At 34.9% G+C, this 18209-nt stretch overlaps 2 protein-coding genes and 1 long non-coding RNA gene across 9 annotated transcripts in view; 2 read left to right on the top strand and 1 right to left on the bottom strand.

The window, feature by feature from the left end:
• Positions 1–5786, top strand: part of LOC145977015 (uncharacterized) — a 157401-nt gene extending 151615 nt beyond the window's left edge. For all 7 annotated transcript variants that reach the window (XM_083108632.1, XM_083108636.1, XM_083108633.1 and 4 more), the window contains exons 14-16: positions 2228–2524; positions 5011–5356; positions 5649–5786. In XM_083108632.1, the coding sequence (XP_082964758.1) occupies positions 2228–2524; positions 5011–5279 (566 nt within the window). In that variant the 3' untranslated portion in view covers positions 5280–5356; positions 5649–5786. The remainder of the gene's footprint in view (positions 1–2227; positions 2525–5010; positions 5357–5648) is intronic.
• Positions 5787–6188: 402 nt separating this feature from the next.
• Positions 6189–13539, top strand: LOC145977019 (uncharacterized). The gene has a single exon (XM_083108639.1). The coding sequence runs from the start codon at positions 6594–6596 to the stop codon at positions 7284–7286; it is 693 nt and encodes a 230-aa protein (XP_082964765.1). The 5' UTR covers positions 6189–6593; the 3' UTR covers positions 7287–13539.
• Positions 13540–13549: 10 nt separating this feature from the next.
• Positions 13550–15330, bottom strand: LOC145977022 (uncharacterized). Its single transcript, XR_014440383.1, has 3 exons — positions 15049–15330; positions 14761–14784; positions 13550–14688 (listed from the first exon to the last, which is right to left on the bottom strand). It is a non-coding gene; the product is annotated as an uncharacterized LOC145977022 (long non-coding RNA).
• Between the last annotated feature and the right edge of the window lie 2879 nt (positions 15331–18209).

Genomic DNA, 18209 nt, shown 5'->3' with positions numbered 1-18209 from the left:
AAGAAATATTAGAAGACGAAAATAGAGGAAAAATAGAGGAAAATATCCGGTATCATGCATTCGCAAATTAAAATGAGATCTCTTTTTAAGTATGAAAACGAAGAAAGAGAAGCAGCGATCAAAGAGAAACGATCGAAATATTAAAAGATATATAAATCTAAAAAAAATAAGACTCAATCGTTTTAGATAGATATTATTTTTTCATATGTGCTTAATTTTTAACTTTATTTATTTTTTTATTCATCATCCGTTTTTTTCTTGGTTTGTAAGAATAATAATAAAAAATAAACTTAATATAATTTTAAAACGTCGTATTTTAAAAGCTATAAACACGGAGGTGAATAAAATGCGATAACTGCAAGTATCTCCTTGAGAGGTTTCGTTTCTTTGGAAAACGCGAGCAATCGCCAGTCCATCGTAGCATTTTCCGATAATCCGCTTACAGAATGCGTTGCAGAAACTTATTTCGTTTGTAAACTCCCCTCAAGCTCCATTCATCACTATCAGAACGATGGACTTTCACTCGGTGCTCATCCCGCGCATCGCGCAGCCAATGTACTTTTACGTCGGTCGGGATGACGTATGAGAAATTAGGTCGCTGTAATAAGTGTAATGCGTAGCGTGAGTTACGGCGGTGAGTTATAGGGATGGAAAAAGAAATTGCACGCGTATGCGATGCCAAGAGCGAGATACGACTTATTGATCCGTCGTTGGTATCGAAGTGCAATGCACTCTAATAAACTTGAAAATTAAAAAAAGACGCGTCACCGCGCATTAATGTCACCGGTTCTTAAAAGTGGACACGATATTTTGCGCAAAGATCGAGCTCTTTCGAAGTAAAAGCTACAACTTTACGAAAAGTCACAAATATATTTGCGCGAATGTATAACTTGCATACTTGAATTTTTAACTTAAATAAACGCGAAGAGTCGCGCACTCATGACACTCCTCGTGCGTCATCGAGATAACAATTTTTTTTGACTCTGCCACATCTATTATTGATCCGCGATTTACTTTGCTTGTCGTGATATTTAAAGGTCACTTGAATTACAAGGATTTTTATTTTAACTGACCCAAACCCACACAAGCCTTCATAATGATAATCGTTAACTGGCTACTCTCAGCAGCCAATACCATGCATTCATCATATTATTGAACTTCGATGACTCGTCAAATAATATATAAATACCTTTCTTTCGCTATTTTCACGTCATTCATTATTTTAGATGAGTACGATTTTGCATAAACGAATAGAAAATATTATAAGACCGAAACGTAATAATAATCTGAAATTTCTTGACGTTTAATGCGATTCGCAGAGCGGCAATTAGCCGAAGAATTACACATTTCGATGATCGAAGGATTCGCGTCAAAGCAAAATAACGTACCATTGATGTCATTGAATACTGTCGGTGCGTCGGTTAAATGTCAACACGCCCCAAAAGCGAAAATTCGAGAGCACGTATAGATCGTATCGAGCGCGATGCACGTAAACACGATGCATGGATAACTCGCAATGTGAATGAGTGATATCCCAAATAAATGGCCAGCTCCTCGTTATTTCCCTGTATTTTGAAAATTCCGCCGGTTGAGCTTTTTACGTGGTGGTTTCATTTTCATCAAGATGGGTTTAAAAAAATGATAGCGAATAATATCGAAGCGCCAAAGTCTCTTTTTGCGCACTATCAGAAAGATTGTAGCGATTTTTAAAATTAAAGTTTCGTGTGCATAAAAACGGATCTTATCGAAGACGAAGCTTGAAGTCTAAATAAAACGAATATATGTATATTACTGTTTTAATATTATTAGAAATTTATATTTGCGAATCTCTCTTGTTAATTTTTCTTATGCAAAGTGAGTCACCAGAGGGAGGAGCGGAATAAATTAAAAAAATATCTTCCTCGAATTTAAATATTCCTTCTAATGAAATTGCATATTTCCGCGTTTTTTATCAGACAATTTATCCTATAATAAAGAATAACGTTTCCTAAGTAGTTTACCTCTTTTGATAACTTTTGCAACAAATATCTAAATATCTAATTCTTTTCAATCAGTTTGAATCTCCTTTTTTCCTGCAGATCATATTTGACGCAAAAGCAGGGCATGATGTGTTGCAGAAACACATCGATTCAAAAAAAAAAAAAACAGAAAGATAATCCAATATTATTAGGAACTAATGTCCCCAAGCGCTGTAAACTAATGTCAGGTACATGACGTGAATTTGCAGCTGCCATAGGCAGATGCCAGAGCACGCCCGGCTTGGTGGAGTCGCGGGGCCGCGTATCGCTGGAGGACATGTGGCTAGCACCCCTCGATTACAAGACCCACGCGTACTCGACGGCCGCCTCGTTGTTCTCACCTAGCCCGAGTCCGACATCCAGGCGCACCGTGCAAGGCCTGGGCGACGCGAACGTCCCTCGAGGCGCGGAGAGCCCGATGAGCGCGGCCAGCAGCGGTCCCAGCAGCGAGGATCAGACGGCCAGGGCGCCGCAATCGGCCGCCACGCAACCCTCCACCCACTCCGGTGAGTCTCCCTTCGATCTCTCGCCCTCTCTCGCGGCGTATGTGACCCTATTTCCAAATACGTGGCTCTTTTCCAAAATGTATCCGAGCTGTCTTTCTCAAAAGGAGCTCCAGCGAGTCTGAATGTGGATTTTTCTCATTTGTCGTATCTCTTTACGCAGGCACTGCACCCGATTCGGGGGTGTTTGTGTATCACGAACCGTAACTTAATCCTCTTACGGTCTTGTCAGTGACGGATGTAACTACTGCGCTCTTATTCGCAAAAATCTGATTATTGAAAGCGAAATAACATATTATAATTATTATAATTATTAAATTGAATAATGGGGATATTAAAAAATCGAATGTTTATGCCTGTATAAAACTGAAAAAATGCTAAAGAATAAAGGAAAAGCATAAATAAATGCATCTTTCGAAACTGTTAAATATCGAAGCAGATTCGATAAAATGGTGGAGATAAAAATATTAATGGGTAATTCTGTAGCCACTCGAAATGGCGAATAATTATGTAAATTTTGCGATCGTTGATAAAGCACAACAGGAGCGCTGGAAATTTTATCCCGTTATGTTTAATATATCGTACATTTATTTTATTTGTATATAAAGTCTGTTTCACGTCGGATTTATTTTAGAAGTGTCGATCGCTATCTCTAGCGATTCTCTCGCGATAGTATCATATGAGAGTGTATAAATCATTGCTGATAACAGCTGACGCTATGTTCGCGCAAACTGCTGACGTACAACTGTAGTTTCTTATAGACTATAAGACTTGGCGCGATCAAGTGAGGCGCGAACATAGAGAGAATAGGAAGACCTTCATAGCCTCTCGCTTTCTAGTCATCAATATTTCACGTTCCATAAAAGCTTTTTTAGAAAGGCCACGGTAACGTCTGTACCATAAACTATCGATGTCCTTACGTTCGATTGAACGTTTCGTAATAAGTTCTACCCTGGAAGTATTCAGAGAACAAAAGACACTTTGAAACGAGGGGTCTAAGCACAAGGCCTCTCTCCCGCAATATCGTAGAAATTATCTCGTCATTCGTGAATCACTCTTGTTATTATCTATATCGTTTGTTATCTCGATTTATCTGTATCTCGATAAATTTAATCGTCCAATATTTGAATGAACTTTTAGTAGTTCATCATTGTTTACGACGAAAATGATTGATGAACTATGTGGGAATCGTGTGTATATCTCCGGAAGGGGCTTTATTGCATCTTCGTAAACGAACGAGCGATTCGGTTGCATCCCGTACCCAGCCGATCGAATTAGAATTCCGCGGAAAGCGGTCTCGTTGCAAATCAAATCTAACCGGACGTGAATAACGCGAGCGGAATGTGCGAACGATCAATGCTTTACCGGCAACGCTATAAAACGACGAAAAAAAGGGCAAATTCAGAAATATCGCGCGTGATATAATGAATGACGAGCGGCGCCACTCGTAAAATAGCGCCTGACCATTAACCCCGATAGATACGATAGGTAGTAACGATTTAACGTGTTTCTCTGCCGACGTTTATATGTCGTTTGGGAAATAAAATCCCGCCTCTTCGCGCACTGGAAATTCCATGATAATCGAGCGTTTGCCGTTTACAGCGCATTTTGATATAATTTTGAATCGCGGAGCCGCGATTAAAGCGACAGATTTTGCTGTCGGCGATAACAAGCCGGAGTACGAATAATCGAAATCGAACTGATAGAGATTTAATCGACGATATATATCGCGGCTCCCTGGATACGTGTTAAATGGGAACGAACGTTCTTCTAAATAGCCCACGATTTCAAAGTGTTAAACGACACGATCAAAACGAATCCCTAGACGATTGAATCGGATTTTCCCCTTTTTTCTCTCTTTCTCTCGAAATGTAGGACACATCTGATAATTTGTAAGTTAATCAGCAATTTTTGCTAATGCTAGGCCATACATTGTATCAACCCTCGTTATGCGATGATTCATCCTATACACGCAAATTATGAGAAAGAGATACTAATCGCACGCATTAATCAACATCAACGAATCACAAAGACCTGGGTGATTCGTCTCCCTCGAGGATTTATTTAGCCGACGCTGAATTAGCATTTGTGTTTTTTTATGTTTCTTATTTTAGCTTTCAACGATTTATAATTGCATGTATTTGTGCCCTAACAAGACTATAGAAAAGAGAAGAGAACGTATATTCACGTGTAAATGTTAAATATCTCGCATTGAAAATGTCTCGTGACCTTTATAGAAGGCAGAGAATAAATCAATTCCAATCAACGTCAACAATCTCGTGAATTCGTATTATACTCGCAAAATATTCATCCGCTCGTTTATATTCGCCTTTGTAATATTTACAAATTATAATTAGCTACTGTATTATATTATATAATTATACTAATGTATACATTTATATTAAGACACTATTATCTATAAGAAGATTAAATAATAATTTTGAGAAAAACATGAACAAAATAATAACGATACGTCTTCTTTCATACAGGTATGACCTGCAACAGTATGACTCAGCTGGTGAGCGAGGGTACGACACCTCTGTTCGGTACGCACGAGGCTCTGTTGGCGGAGATTCAGCGTCTCCGCGAGCGTTTGAAATGTTTGGAAACCGAGAACGCGGCGATGAGCGTCAAGCTGAATCAACAACAGTGGGAGGTCGAGCACCGGCTGGCCGAGATCGAGATGCAGATCTGCGGAGCGAGTTCGACCTCGAGCGTCGAGGACACCAATGAAAGAAATCGAGAGAGCATTATTTAACGAGAAACAATGCCGCGAGAGCGCGGCAAGACCAAGACCGAACGGATACGTCATTATGTTGAAGCGACCGATACTAGGTAATTTGACGAAATCATTTTCTCTCTTTGTTAATCGCAGTTAATCGACTTCAATATATTATAATCTTGTAATGAAGAAATTTCTTTGATTAAAATATTATAGAAATAACTAATACATATTATATTATACGCGGAGTAAAATGATATCTCTTTAACGATAGAAAGCTGACTTTTCATATAGCCAATATAAGCTATATTAACTTTCGTTATTTCGATATGGTTTGATAGCTACGAGCGTACATAACGTTGAGTGTAATTAAACATTGTGATGAGTCGATCTTACTTTCAATAGGCACGATGTCGACGATCAAGAGGAGCCGGACGATGCGAGGATCTTTAGCGACACAAAGTCGATCGGTAGCTTGAGCCAGCACCTGTTTGAGAGCGACGAGGAGGAACATTACTACGGTACCTGCAATGGCTATGTCTCACAACCCGGTAGTAAGTCCAATCTGCTGCTGTGCAGCGAGTGCGATCACAAGACGCGTCCCTGCACCTACCGACCGCAAACACCTGGCTCGCACGCCGGTAGATATGTGGAGGAGCGTATGGACGATCGGCATCAGGAGCCAGGAACCTCTCGTGCCTACAGAAGCCCGGTGAAGCTGACTTCCCCGCGCTCCTCCCACCATCCGTCAGATCAAGATCGCGTGGTCCAGATGTCGTCGCCCCGATCGCATCGCGATTCGGAGCAACCGGTGCCGGTAACATCACCTCGATCCTACCGGACGCAGGAGCAGCAACGACGCGGATGGACCGCCAGAGATACGGACGATCGAGGTGATGTCGACAGAGGCGAGTACCTCGACCAGTTCTGGTCCGAGGATTGAACAAGTTCGTTCGCTTTGCTTTATTAATTTCAATGGCTTTGGTGTTTTTTGATGATTCGCCGTCTTCACACTATCTGGTACACGTAACGTTCTTGATTCTTCGCACTCGCATATTTTTTGCAACTTTAAAGCTTGTATTCTTTCTCCTGTTAATGAAAAATTTGATTAAATTTTTTTAAAAGTGTAGGTAATTTAGACTTTAAAATATTTATAATTCTCTTATCATAATTTCTCTTTTTCTTATTGAAATCCTCGTATATTCATTAAAAGAATAAGTATTATTATTTAATATACATAGTTATTTTACTTTTTAGCAATGTGCTTGCAAAACAATACGTCTATTCTTCCATTAGATATGTTTAAAAAACACTGTATATAATATTTCTATTCTTTTTTGCACGCACTCGATGTATTCCTTAATTTTTTTACTGTCTACCGCATGTTTCACGCACCGATATTTTCGCTGCTTGCACTCGCAATCACTCGCTGAGGTTTCACGCGATCTCCGAGGCGGCAACCGCTATCGGAGATTGCCTCTCAAAGGGCCGACAATCTTAGACCACCCAAGGCAATTGTCGTGGCTAACCGTAAATTTGCTCACAGACCGCGACGAGAGTCCGATCTGCGAGCTCTGCCGAGGTAATGGCTACATCGTCGTGCACTGCGAACACTGCGACTTCTCCAGCGACGGCGACTTGATCTGCTTCCGCTGTCAGAGCGACGAAGGTTCGTCCAACGGTCAAATCTGTCCACGTTGCGAGCGAGAGACCGCAATCGCCTCAAGAGTCGCCGGCGGATCTAGTGCGACTGGCGCGACGACGTCTTCTAGCGATGAAGGCAACAGCAGATATCCGGTGGACGCCGTGGTGAAAATCCAGGTAAACGATCGGACGATCGACATCGACTCCGACGAGACCCCCGAGAGCGAGAGCTCGAGCAACCATCATCCCCAGCGAGGCATGATGGAGAGGCTCGACACCATCATCGAGACGAAGGGCGACACTGCCAGCGAAAATGACGAGGAGAACGGCGGTGGCACGAAGCTCAACGGTACCACTAGCGCCAGATATCTCAATTACATGATCGTGCTGTTCCTGTAAATAGACGATGTTTTAAGGACACATGCGACCGGGCCGCGGCCCGTGACTTGCTGGGCGTAGGGTAGAATGAAAAGACGATATGAGGATCATCGTCGTATATGTAATTTTTTTAATTAACCGATTCCATATAATTTCTTGTAAATTATTAACTATCAACTGCGAGCGAGACTAATTTTGCTTAGAATTCCACTCTTCTCTTCCAAATTATGAGTTTATAATTTCACTTATAATGTCACTCGGCCCAGCATTGTTGGATTTTCAATGTACCACGATCGAAATTGCGATAGTCAGCGTGATGGCGAATGCAATTCATCTAGAAATCGATGGCGCGAACATAAGGGGCCGCGGCGCGAGTCGCACTGTAAATAAACTGCCACAGAATATAATTGATCCGTACGTTATAGGACCGTATAGGTTAATTAATAGGTAGTTTGTAATAGTCAAGATGCAGAGTCAAATAAGAAAAAAAGAGAAAGAGAGAAAGAGAGAGCGTGTATATTGCGTTCGACGCGCGTAGTGTTGCCATGAGCTGAGATCCGTGACGCAACGGTCGACACGTTTCGATGCGCGACTCTTGGAGCGGGTTTGTGCAAAGATTATAATTACTGTGTAAATTAGTCTTCAAGATTTGCTTCATTATCAACAATAATTTCAATATGTTTATAATTGAAATCAATTAAAATTCGTACGCTTTATTAATATCAGTTCCACTTCGAATGTAGAAGCAAAGGTGCAAAAGCAAAACGAATATTAGGAATGTTAATTTTATTAATAATCTGTTAAGAAGGTAATTTTTTTTTATTAACAGGCTCTATCAATTTTTTTCTAAGATAGATTAAAGCTTAATTTGTTGAAATCGTTATTTCGATTAATTTATAAGAACAATACCAGCAGTTGATCATAATTATGATTTTTGCACAGCTCTCTAATTCATGTTCGGGACCAACTAAAGCCATCACTTACATCACTGCTTCCGACTTCCGCTTCCACATGTGGTCGTTTGTTGAACATCGTTTGTTCGTTTGGTCAACAACGAGAGGTTAAAACAGAACAGTAATCTTTTATTCCTCCACGATAATCAACGATCGTCGTCACCTTCGTGGGCAGTGTTTTGAGACAGTCGTATCGAATATTTCATTTTCCTATAGCAAAGTGAAAGGAAGGAAGGAAAAAAGGATGCATTTAAAGGCGATACACGAGCGCGCGAAAATCCATCGAATCACGTAAATAGAATAAAAGAGAGAAATGGAGCGAGATCCTCGCACGAGACGTTTGCAAAACACACGCGGCAGCGATTTTTTTAATATTTATAAATCATCGAGAATAGTCTTTACTATATGTCAACATTTTTTTAACATTTATCACAATTTCACGAGCATCCCTATATATCTGAAATTTTCGATAATTAGGTCAAAATATGGTATTTGCTAGAGCGACAGAAATGAAGAATGCAAAGAATGAGGAAGAAAATCGATTCTTCATGCGTTCTTCCAAAAGCGACGATTGAAATCGGTATGATCTCGGAAAAATATATCCCTTGTCAATTTGTTTTTACAAATGATAGAAGAATTATTTTAGCACATTTTTTACATCTGAAACAATGACAATTATTCAAGCAATGACAAACTGAAATATTTGAAAATCTTTGCATAAAAAGTCACCAAAAGTGAAAAATTTAGGAAGAGTAAGGTAAACATTAAATATTATTATTTTTAATATTAATAGAATGAATAGACGATAAAAAATCGACTTCTTTTCGTTTCCGAAATTATATCGGTATCAATCTTTGGATTGAAAAGCAACGCGTGTAAATCTCTAGGCTCATGTCATCTGTATGATATTCATGCTGAATAATGATTACTATGTAAGGGATTATCCTTAAGAGAAGTATCAGTAAATCCGGTAAACTGATCCCGCCGTGCTGCGAGGTCGCGGTAACCCGAAATAGTGGAGGAAAACAGTGAGGGAAAAAACATCGCGATGGGTAGTTGAGTTTAAAAGAAAATGTAGCGATTAAGTGCTCTTACTATGAACAAATAAAAGCTTCACGAGGATCAAGCGTGCGTTCGGCGCGATTTCGAGTCACGTTGCTCGAGTTACGGCGCTCTCCGCGGCCGAGGGAAAACATTATTCTACTGCCACGTTGATTTAGAACACCTCTGTAAATTTGTTAGGGATTTGTAACGTTAGGGCGACATTCGATAACTGTTGAGATACATTTACTCCCGTATATGCGGATACGCGAGGTCCCGAGATAGATGAGAGATTTGAGCCTTCCTGGATTTATCCAAAGACGAGTAATTCACAAGACACTCGATGTCGAGATAAAGGACTCGATAGCCAAAAATGTATCGCGATAAAAGTATTAAGAAATATACTTTAGAGTTAAACCTTTGTGTTCAAAGCTTTGGAAAGTTGCAATTTTGAGCGTTTCATACTATATAATATATTGAAAATGTGCGAGTAATTATCAAATGAGAATTATATTCTCATCTTAAAATTCATCAGAGAGTTTACAGAGCTACTCTCAAGAAGTAAAATTCTTAAGCACATCCAAAATTTCATACAAACTTCTAAAGAGAGAAAATTACAAAAAGTTATTCTTCTCTCTTATTCTTTTCTCTTTAATTATTTTACTCTTAATTATCTCTCTTTATTGAGAATTACTTTCAAATACCAAGAGCTTAAGAGAAGATAAAATATCTCGATTCTTACACACGTCGTCTCTCGATATCGCGTGTTGTATGATTTTATATATGCGATATTTGCAACAACGGAAAATCAATCGAGAAAAACGAGAAAGGAGAGAGTGAAAGAGGGAGGCTCGTTATGAGGGAATAAAAATGCGTTTAATCAGCCTTACTTAGACAATTATTACCTACATTATTATAAATTTATATGCATGTAACGTGTGTGAGTGATTTGCGTATGTATGTGTACATTGGCGTACCTTAATTGCAATCCTTGACAGTATGTGCCGTGGACAACGATAATCTACGAGCAACGTGTGATTGTAATATGTAGACACGATATGTATGCTGTATATATACATAATTATTATTTGCTGCTCGGAAAATTTACTCAGAAGTATATATCTTGCGTTTAGAGAATTTCAAATCTCCATCCTTAGAATTCTAATCATCTTAACGTAACGATTATGTGTAAATAATGTTATTAGTGCTGTATATTTTACGCTGTTTAACTGGCTGTGATATTTATATGTTGAAATTTTAATTGTATGATTAGCGATAACCTATGTTGACTCTATTAAACGTACAAATTACGTATATATGTTTATTAATTACGTATATATGTTTATTTATTACGTACTTACGTTTTATTAATTCAGTCTAACGAAATCGCAGAAACGACAAAATATGTAGTTACTTATTAAAATTAAACATTTATCAAAGTTATTTATTAAAATTAAAATATTCCTCAAGTTTGCAATTTATTGATATGTTTTCCTAAGAATCTGGAAAGTAATAAAGTAAGTTTGAGAAATAACGATTTGCATAATATTGCAAATATGATGATGATGATGCTGATAATTTACCATAATTTTATTATCATATATATATATATATTATATTATCATCATTATTATTAATATTATTATTAACGTCGGGAAAATGTGCAAATATATAATATACTTTTGAATTGTTAAATTTTAATACGTTAAATTAAATTAACACGAGATACTGTCATAAATCTCTCTCTCTAAAGAGCAAGTCTGAATTGATCGATTTGCCATAGTCTTAATAGTCACGCGTTGCTCTGAGTTTAACTAAATTGCTAAGAAAAATGTAAAGTAACTTTGAGGATAGCGAGACATTTATTACTGTTCGGATACACGAATTTATGAGATCGATATCAATTATCTTTCTAGGAATGATCAATCGGATCATATCTATTAACAGTTTTTTTGCACGATTGTTTGCGCGCGATATTGAGTTTATTGAAATATTTATCAATGTTACATACGAGCAACGTAAATATGTACAGAGAAGAATGTCATCTTAAAGATTTGCATCCTTCGTAATGCCTGAGATTCGTTACGAACAAAAAAAGAAACTTGTAACGAAAATTCGTTAATAATTCACCACTCAATCCTCATCGTGCACTTGACCGTCTCTTTTCTTACAATTCGAGTGTACGTTCCATTGCCTAATTAAAGATCAAGCATTCCAGCACATCTACGATTTTAATTTTAATGACAAATGTGAAGCCCTCTCTTAGGAACCCTCTCTTAGGAAAAGAAATCATATCGATCATAACAAAAGTTTCACGTAACATTTCGATGATTATGCATACAATCGTAATGCATGTGTTGTTTGTAAACTTTTTATAAAGGCAAATTTACAAGTTTTGCATATATTTAAATAGATTATGTAGTTCGACAATTAAATTTTTCACGTATAATTGCTGCGCGAAAAGTATCGATAAAAATTCTAATCATTTTGTGGATTCTGTCTTTTCGGCCAATTTCAAATATATATTAATATAATATATTAATACAGTGCCAAGCTTTAATAGTCTTCCTTAAGTTGCATACGTGTAATATCACTGTACGATTATATACCATTAGATAATAATATAGAAAACGTACAAATACATTGAGACACATTACGCGTATTATGTGCCAAGAATATAACAAAATTGTCGCAATTTTAACACTTTCAATTTTTACATTTTACACTTTCTTTAACGTATAAAATAATTTCAAAATGAATACAGAAACAAGCGCTGTAATTATATCACGCTCCTCCATTAGAATAAAGCCGATTATATCTGCGTAAATTCCACAAAATGATCTAGAAATGCTAGTAATCGGTTTATCTTTAATATATATTGCTATTACAGTACATGTAGTGGAATCCTTAATACTTAATACGATTATGCTATTCCATATCGGATAACGAGAATACATGTAGAGATATATTATCGATATTTACAAGCACACATTTCTAAAAATATGACATAAAAATTTCTTTATTCCTCATATCTTGAAAATTTTTATTTAGAAACACGAACACATAAATAAAATTCGAAATACAAATTTAAGTACTGCATCGCAAAAAACATTAAGATGTCATTGTGATGTTTTTGATTTCGTGATTAAATGCATACATTAAATTTAAAAAAATATTAAATAGAGCAAAATACGAGTAACATTAAATGATTCATGTTGAAAAGTACATCTGAGATGTGACTTTACATGATTCGCGCAAAAGAAAGAATATTCTTTAGAAAAGACGACAGACTCGATGATATTTATAATCTCTTTCTAGATCAAAAATATATGAAATTATAAAAAGATATTAGTTATATCACAGAGATATATACGAAAAAAGCAACAAATTTCTCGTTTTCCTAAATTGCATAATTATCTGTAATCTCAAATCTGCATCACAATAATTTTGATTAATAAGTACTAATATTATAATTTATTATTTTCAACTTTTCATATTGCTTTAAATATATAAGACGGTTTCAGATAATTTTATACATTATGATTTTTTATGAATATACATGTAATTTTCATTTGTGTAACAATTCTAGACATTTTCGAATCACGATGAATATTTTATTAAAACAATCATAAAACCTGACAGTTTGAAAATTAATAAACCAAATAGCATACAAGTTCAAAAGACATCTATTAATTACATCTGAAGAAACTAAGAAATATTTAAAAAAAATTAGTATCAACATCATTCTTAACATCATTCAAATATTTGCATATGGCTTGAGAAGAATGAAAACCCTTCATCTCTATGTAAATCAACATTTTCTTATCCTCGAACGCCACGTGGTCAATATCTAGATAGCTCATAGTTAATATATCATATGATTTCTGTCCGAGTCACTTTCGAGAGAGAAATTTTTAAGGTGCATTATTCATTTTGCTATCTCGATTACACGTTATGGCGCTTTTAGCACATTGAATGATTTATCTGATATCTATATAAGTAAAAGAGAGAAGACGAGTCTCTCGATAAGGCTCTTAATGAATGGTTACTCAGGAATAAAGTTATAATATAATAAAACAATTGCGATATTAAATATTAACATTTAACGAATGACCTTTTGTAAATATGAATATAATATATATAATATATTATAGAGATACACGCGCGCGTGGCGCAACAATTATAGATATACGTATATATGATATGACACACACATATATATACATATATATATATATATATATATATATATATATATAATATGTGTATATATATATATATATATATATATATATATATATATATATATAAAAGAGAAATATGTACAGGGCGATTCGGAATAAGCCAGTATATTTCAACGTCATTATACGAAGATCTTTTATGATAGAGCGCATGATAAGTAACAAAATTACTTGTGCCAAGAGAGTGTGCTATTATATTCTCCAATGTTATTTTATTTGAAAATATTTTGAAATAATTATTTTTCCGTACGACATGTCGATACACACCTGCGACGAATCTGGATCACTCTGTACAATTTTACGATCGCCTCAATAAGAGATGACAAGCCTGATAGAAACGCATATATGGAGAAAAACGTATATTTGCGTGAAAGGAAAAAAAAAACGGGAGAATGTGTGTGTGTATGAATGCGAATAAAACGATTATGTAGACATGTATGTACGAGATCAAAGCGAAAATTCACTTCTATTAATGGAAAACTGACCAAAATGTCGATGACAGGAGGAAGGGTAGAAGGAATGCCGCGATACGTGTCGACGATCATTTGTGTCGAAAGGCAAATAACATCAAAAAGTAAAAAGAGAGAGAGAGAGAAAAAGGAAAGAAGGAAGCAGAGGGAAAATTCGTTAAGAAACGTCACACGGCAAGCTGCGTTCGCAATTAGCAATTAACACTTTGCTTACCGACTTTGAACGTCAGCTGACTTTCATCGTAATGTTTACAGTGAAGATAAAATAACGATCGGCAATCAAAGTGTTAAGACCGCCGATTAAAATCGGTATAATTTCGACGAGTTTGGGTCATCGTATGTCGTAGACAAGGGGGCGAAAGGGAGCTCTGTATCTCCTCGAGAAGGATGCTAGTCGACGAGAATTTATCCTTCCTAGTCCTACGACTGATCGAAGATTCGACTCGCCGGAATTCTGACGATTTTCGGGATCTCCGATTAAATCGAGGTGCCAACGGAGGGAAGATATCGCCAATCCTCGAAGATGAAAATGTGACAGCCGCGTATCCCGGCGCGTTGCGTACGTGCGTGATTGTACACACGCATTTTTGTCCATTTCTACACGTATATCTGTTCTCTCCTACGACGATATAGAAGGTTATTTTTAAATTTTCGAAACTCTTAGCTGTGCCGCAAGCCCGCGTGCGAGTGTCTGTACGATCGGATGTCAGTAGGAATCCTGAAATATAAATAGACGATTGAAGAGGAGACCGTACACGGACTTTTCTTTCACGCGATTGACGATTCTTACCTCCCCTTCCCACACGCGCAGCACCTGGATATCAAGTCTTTATTTAAAACAAATTTTTCTCAAAACAAGAGCATTATTTTGTTCTAAGAAAGATGGTAATGAAAGACATAATTTATAACGAAAACATATTTCTTGACATATGATAAAAATCTTATTTGGTCTTTCCAGGTTCTTCTTTAGTAGTTTAATTTTTAGGAGATATAATAAATAGTTAAAAGTGTAAATAAAAAAACGGTAATATACGAAAACGCGTTGACGATTAAATTGCGACATTCATTAATACCTAACTCTTTGAATCGCAACAGTACGTAAAACCATTGGAATCCGGTTTCTTTTGGTAGACGAACAAAGGGCACGCCTGGTTCGCATCGACCCTTCTTTGTTCGCTTGTAGCAAACCCCAAAGAATAGAGACCAATAAGATCTGGGTTGCAGTCAGAATACGATCAATACGAAGTTTTGAGAGAAGTTGGAAAGTAATTTCATTCCAGTCAGCTCCATTTATCAAAAATCAACATTCTCGCCATTGAAAATGTAAAGTTTTGGCATAACATTGTGATTACATCGTACTGCTGCGGTCTGTAAAATTTTGAAAGAGTCAGTATTCTTAATACATTGCTAAATTAGCGCTGTCAAAGCGGAAATGTTGAACGAAGTTTGAGTTAGCGAAATTTAAGCTTGTTTTCTTAAGTGTTTTAATAAATTTACTTGAGAAAGAAAGATTAAAAATAAAACAAATAAACAATGACTATCTAAAACTAATGAATATATCATATTATGATATTTATATAATTATTTTAAGGCATATATATTCTTTTAAAGAAAATAAAAAAATATTTCTCTCTCTAAAAATTTTAATTTCTCTCTAAAAAAATATATATATATTAAATTATCAGATTTTGTTAAAACGAAATTTTTAAAGAGAGAAATCTAGGAAATATTTTTTTATTTTCTTTAAATATAAATATTATCAGATATTAAATATATATTATATATATCAGATATTAAATATCCCATAAACATGTCAGGGATATTAAATTAAAATATTTATCGTTAAAACTATATTAGTCAGTATTATTAGTGAACTATTAGTAAAAGATTTTTAATCTTTATACATACACTTAATAATTAAGAAACACATCTTCGCTTAGATAGCTTTAACGAAAATCACTTTACACGTATGTACGTACGTTATTCATTCATAGTTCTCAATGAATCATTCATTCCTACACGAGAAACATGATTGTACAATACTTGTGCGATAACGGTAACGCACATGTGACACGTTTTATGGCTTCTCTTTCAGAAGTACATTTAGTTGCCTATCAATAAGCATATTAGAATCACTTCATCATCTAGATCTATAAATTGGATAAACAAGAGATTGCATATAACTGGGATACATAAATATGTGCAGAAAATCTTATAAATATAATAATGAAAGTCGCGCGAATCTCAAAACTGCAAATTATCTTTAATAAAAGAAACAGTATGTGTAAAAAGAAAAAGGATTTTATTGAAATTGAATGAAATTGGAAATTATCTCATTATTAATGTATTATTGATTTAGTGAAATAATTTGATGATTAAAATAATTATTAGGTAATGAGATGAGGAGTAAGTTTCTAATTACTTTATTATAATTGTATTAAACCATCAAACTAAATCTATTAATTGAAAATTCCATCATTTCAATTAACATTGCGTTCATTTTATCTTTATATTATAATATATAATCAACTTAAAAAATATATAAATTATTTACTTTGACGTTTAAATCTAAAAAAAAATTCTATGCAAGATTATGATTCTGAATCAAACAATAAAATTCAATATTTTAGAAATCGATGAATCAATTCAATATAAATTAGAAGCCAATAAGCAATGCATTCCAGAACAATAAATACAAAAATAAAAGCTTATGAGTTGAATATTGTTATCTCTATAGTTAACATGCTTATGTTTATATATAATGTTATATATAACATTATATATAATGTTTATATATAATGTTTATATATAAGCGTATGGACACATCTTGAAAATTTTTTGTAATTGTAAAAGAATTTTTAACGACTGTTTTTAAAAGTTGAATCGATAAAACTAAAAACTGAATTCAAAAACTTTCACGATTGTGTTATATTTTTATATGAAAATGGAATTAATATTTCACAGAAATATTATCGTTATCATCTGGTTTAATTAAAACTAGATAGATGAAACCACATTGTAATGAGAGCTGTAACAGGATACCGTTAATGTCCCAAGAATGCGCGCGTAATCCCCTTTCTTTACCTTTCACCGCTCATCTCGATGACCGAATTATCGATTACGTTGATGTCTCGTAAATAGAGCGAATATGACAAGACATATTTTTTCATTCATCTTGTTCAAAGATTCGACATAAAATTCAATATTAAATTGTAGTTTTTTTCCGATAAAATTAATTAATTTAAGACATCAACCATAATTACAATAAATAAGAATTTATAAGATACAAATGCAAGATATTAAAATATAATAATATAATTTTACGTTATTACAGTTTGATAAGCGTTCTAAGAAAATTATTTCATAACAATTATGTCTCTTTTAATATTCTATAATACAAATGTACGAATGTAAGAAATTCTATAGAAAAAAATCGATAAAATCTTTTTCTTTTATTAAATAAAATCATCAACGAATTCTAATCATTGAAGATATTTGATGTAGCGCAAAGTTTTACAACTCGCTTCGCATATTTGAAAATGAATAAAAAACAAAATTAACAGCATGCAATATTATCTGAGCAATTAACAATGAAAATATAAAACATTATTTATCATTTATTTGAGCGAAACAATTAAAAACATTAACGATTAGCCACGCCGGTTTATTATTAAGTTAAACTGTTTGAAAAAAAAGTTAATATTCAAAGTTTAATTAACACTTATTAACACATTACCTATAAACAATGGATTCATAATTTATGTAATTTGAAATACTATCTCGCAGAAAGTAAAAGAAGACAACTGTTTAACTGTTTTTGATTAAGTTATTAGAATAAGAAATATTATTAATATTATTATTAATATATTTTATTTTTTTTTTTCGATAAGATATTTACTAATAAAAAACAAATAAACAAGAAAAAAAATATTGCAAAATCAAGAAACAAAGCATCTAACACGTGATTCTAAGCACGTGAACTAAGCAACATGTCAAGAATCTAAAGCCATCTACAAGAGTCTCCATCTTGATCTTTGCATCCTATCTTCAAAATACAAAGTAGTCTACGATATTAATTTACATCAATAATCAACGGCAATATCTCGACGCGAAAGACACAATACATTGCATCGCACGGCGTTAATCGCATCAAGGGACGCACTCGAATGCAGCGGACTCCGTTCATGGAGCACGGAGAGGAACTATGCGCACAGATCGCTCCTTCTCGCATCGAAGTCA

Source organism: Camponotus vicinus, unplaced genomic scaffold (genome assembly GCF_025532165.1).
Source record: "Camponotus vicinus isolate PSW18456_S1 unplaced genomic scaffold, iyCamVici1.0 SCAF_9, whole genome shotgun sequence".
In the NCBI taxonomy this organism is placed as follows: Eukaryota; Metazoa; Arthropoda; class Insecta; order Hymenoptera; family Formicidae; genus Camponotus; species Camponotus vicinus.
This window is presented reverse-complemented; position numbering and strand designations above follow the sequence as displayed.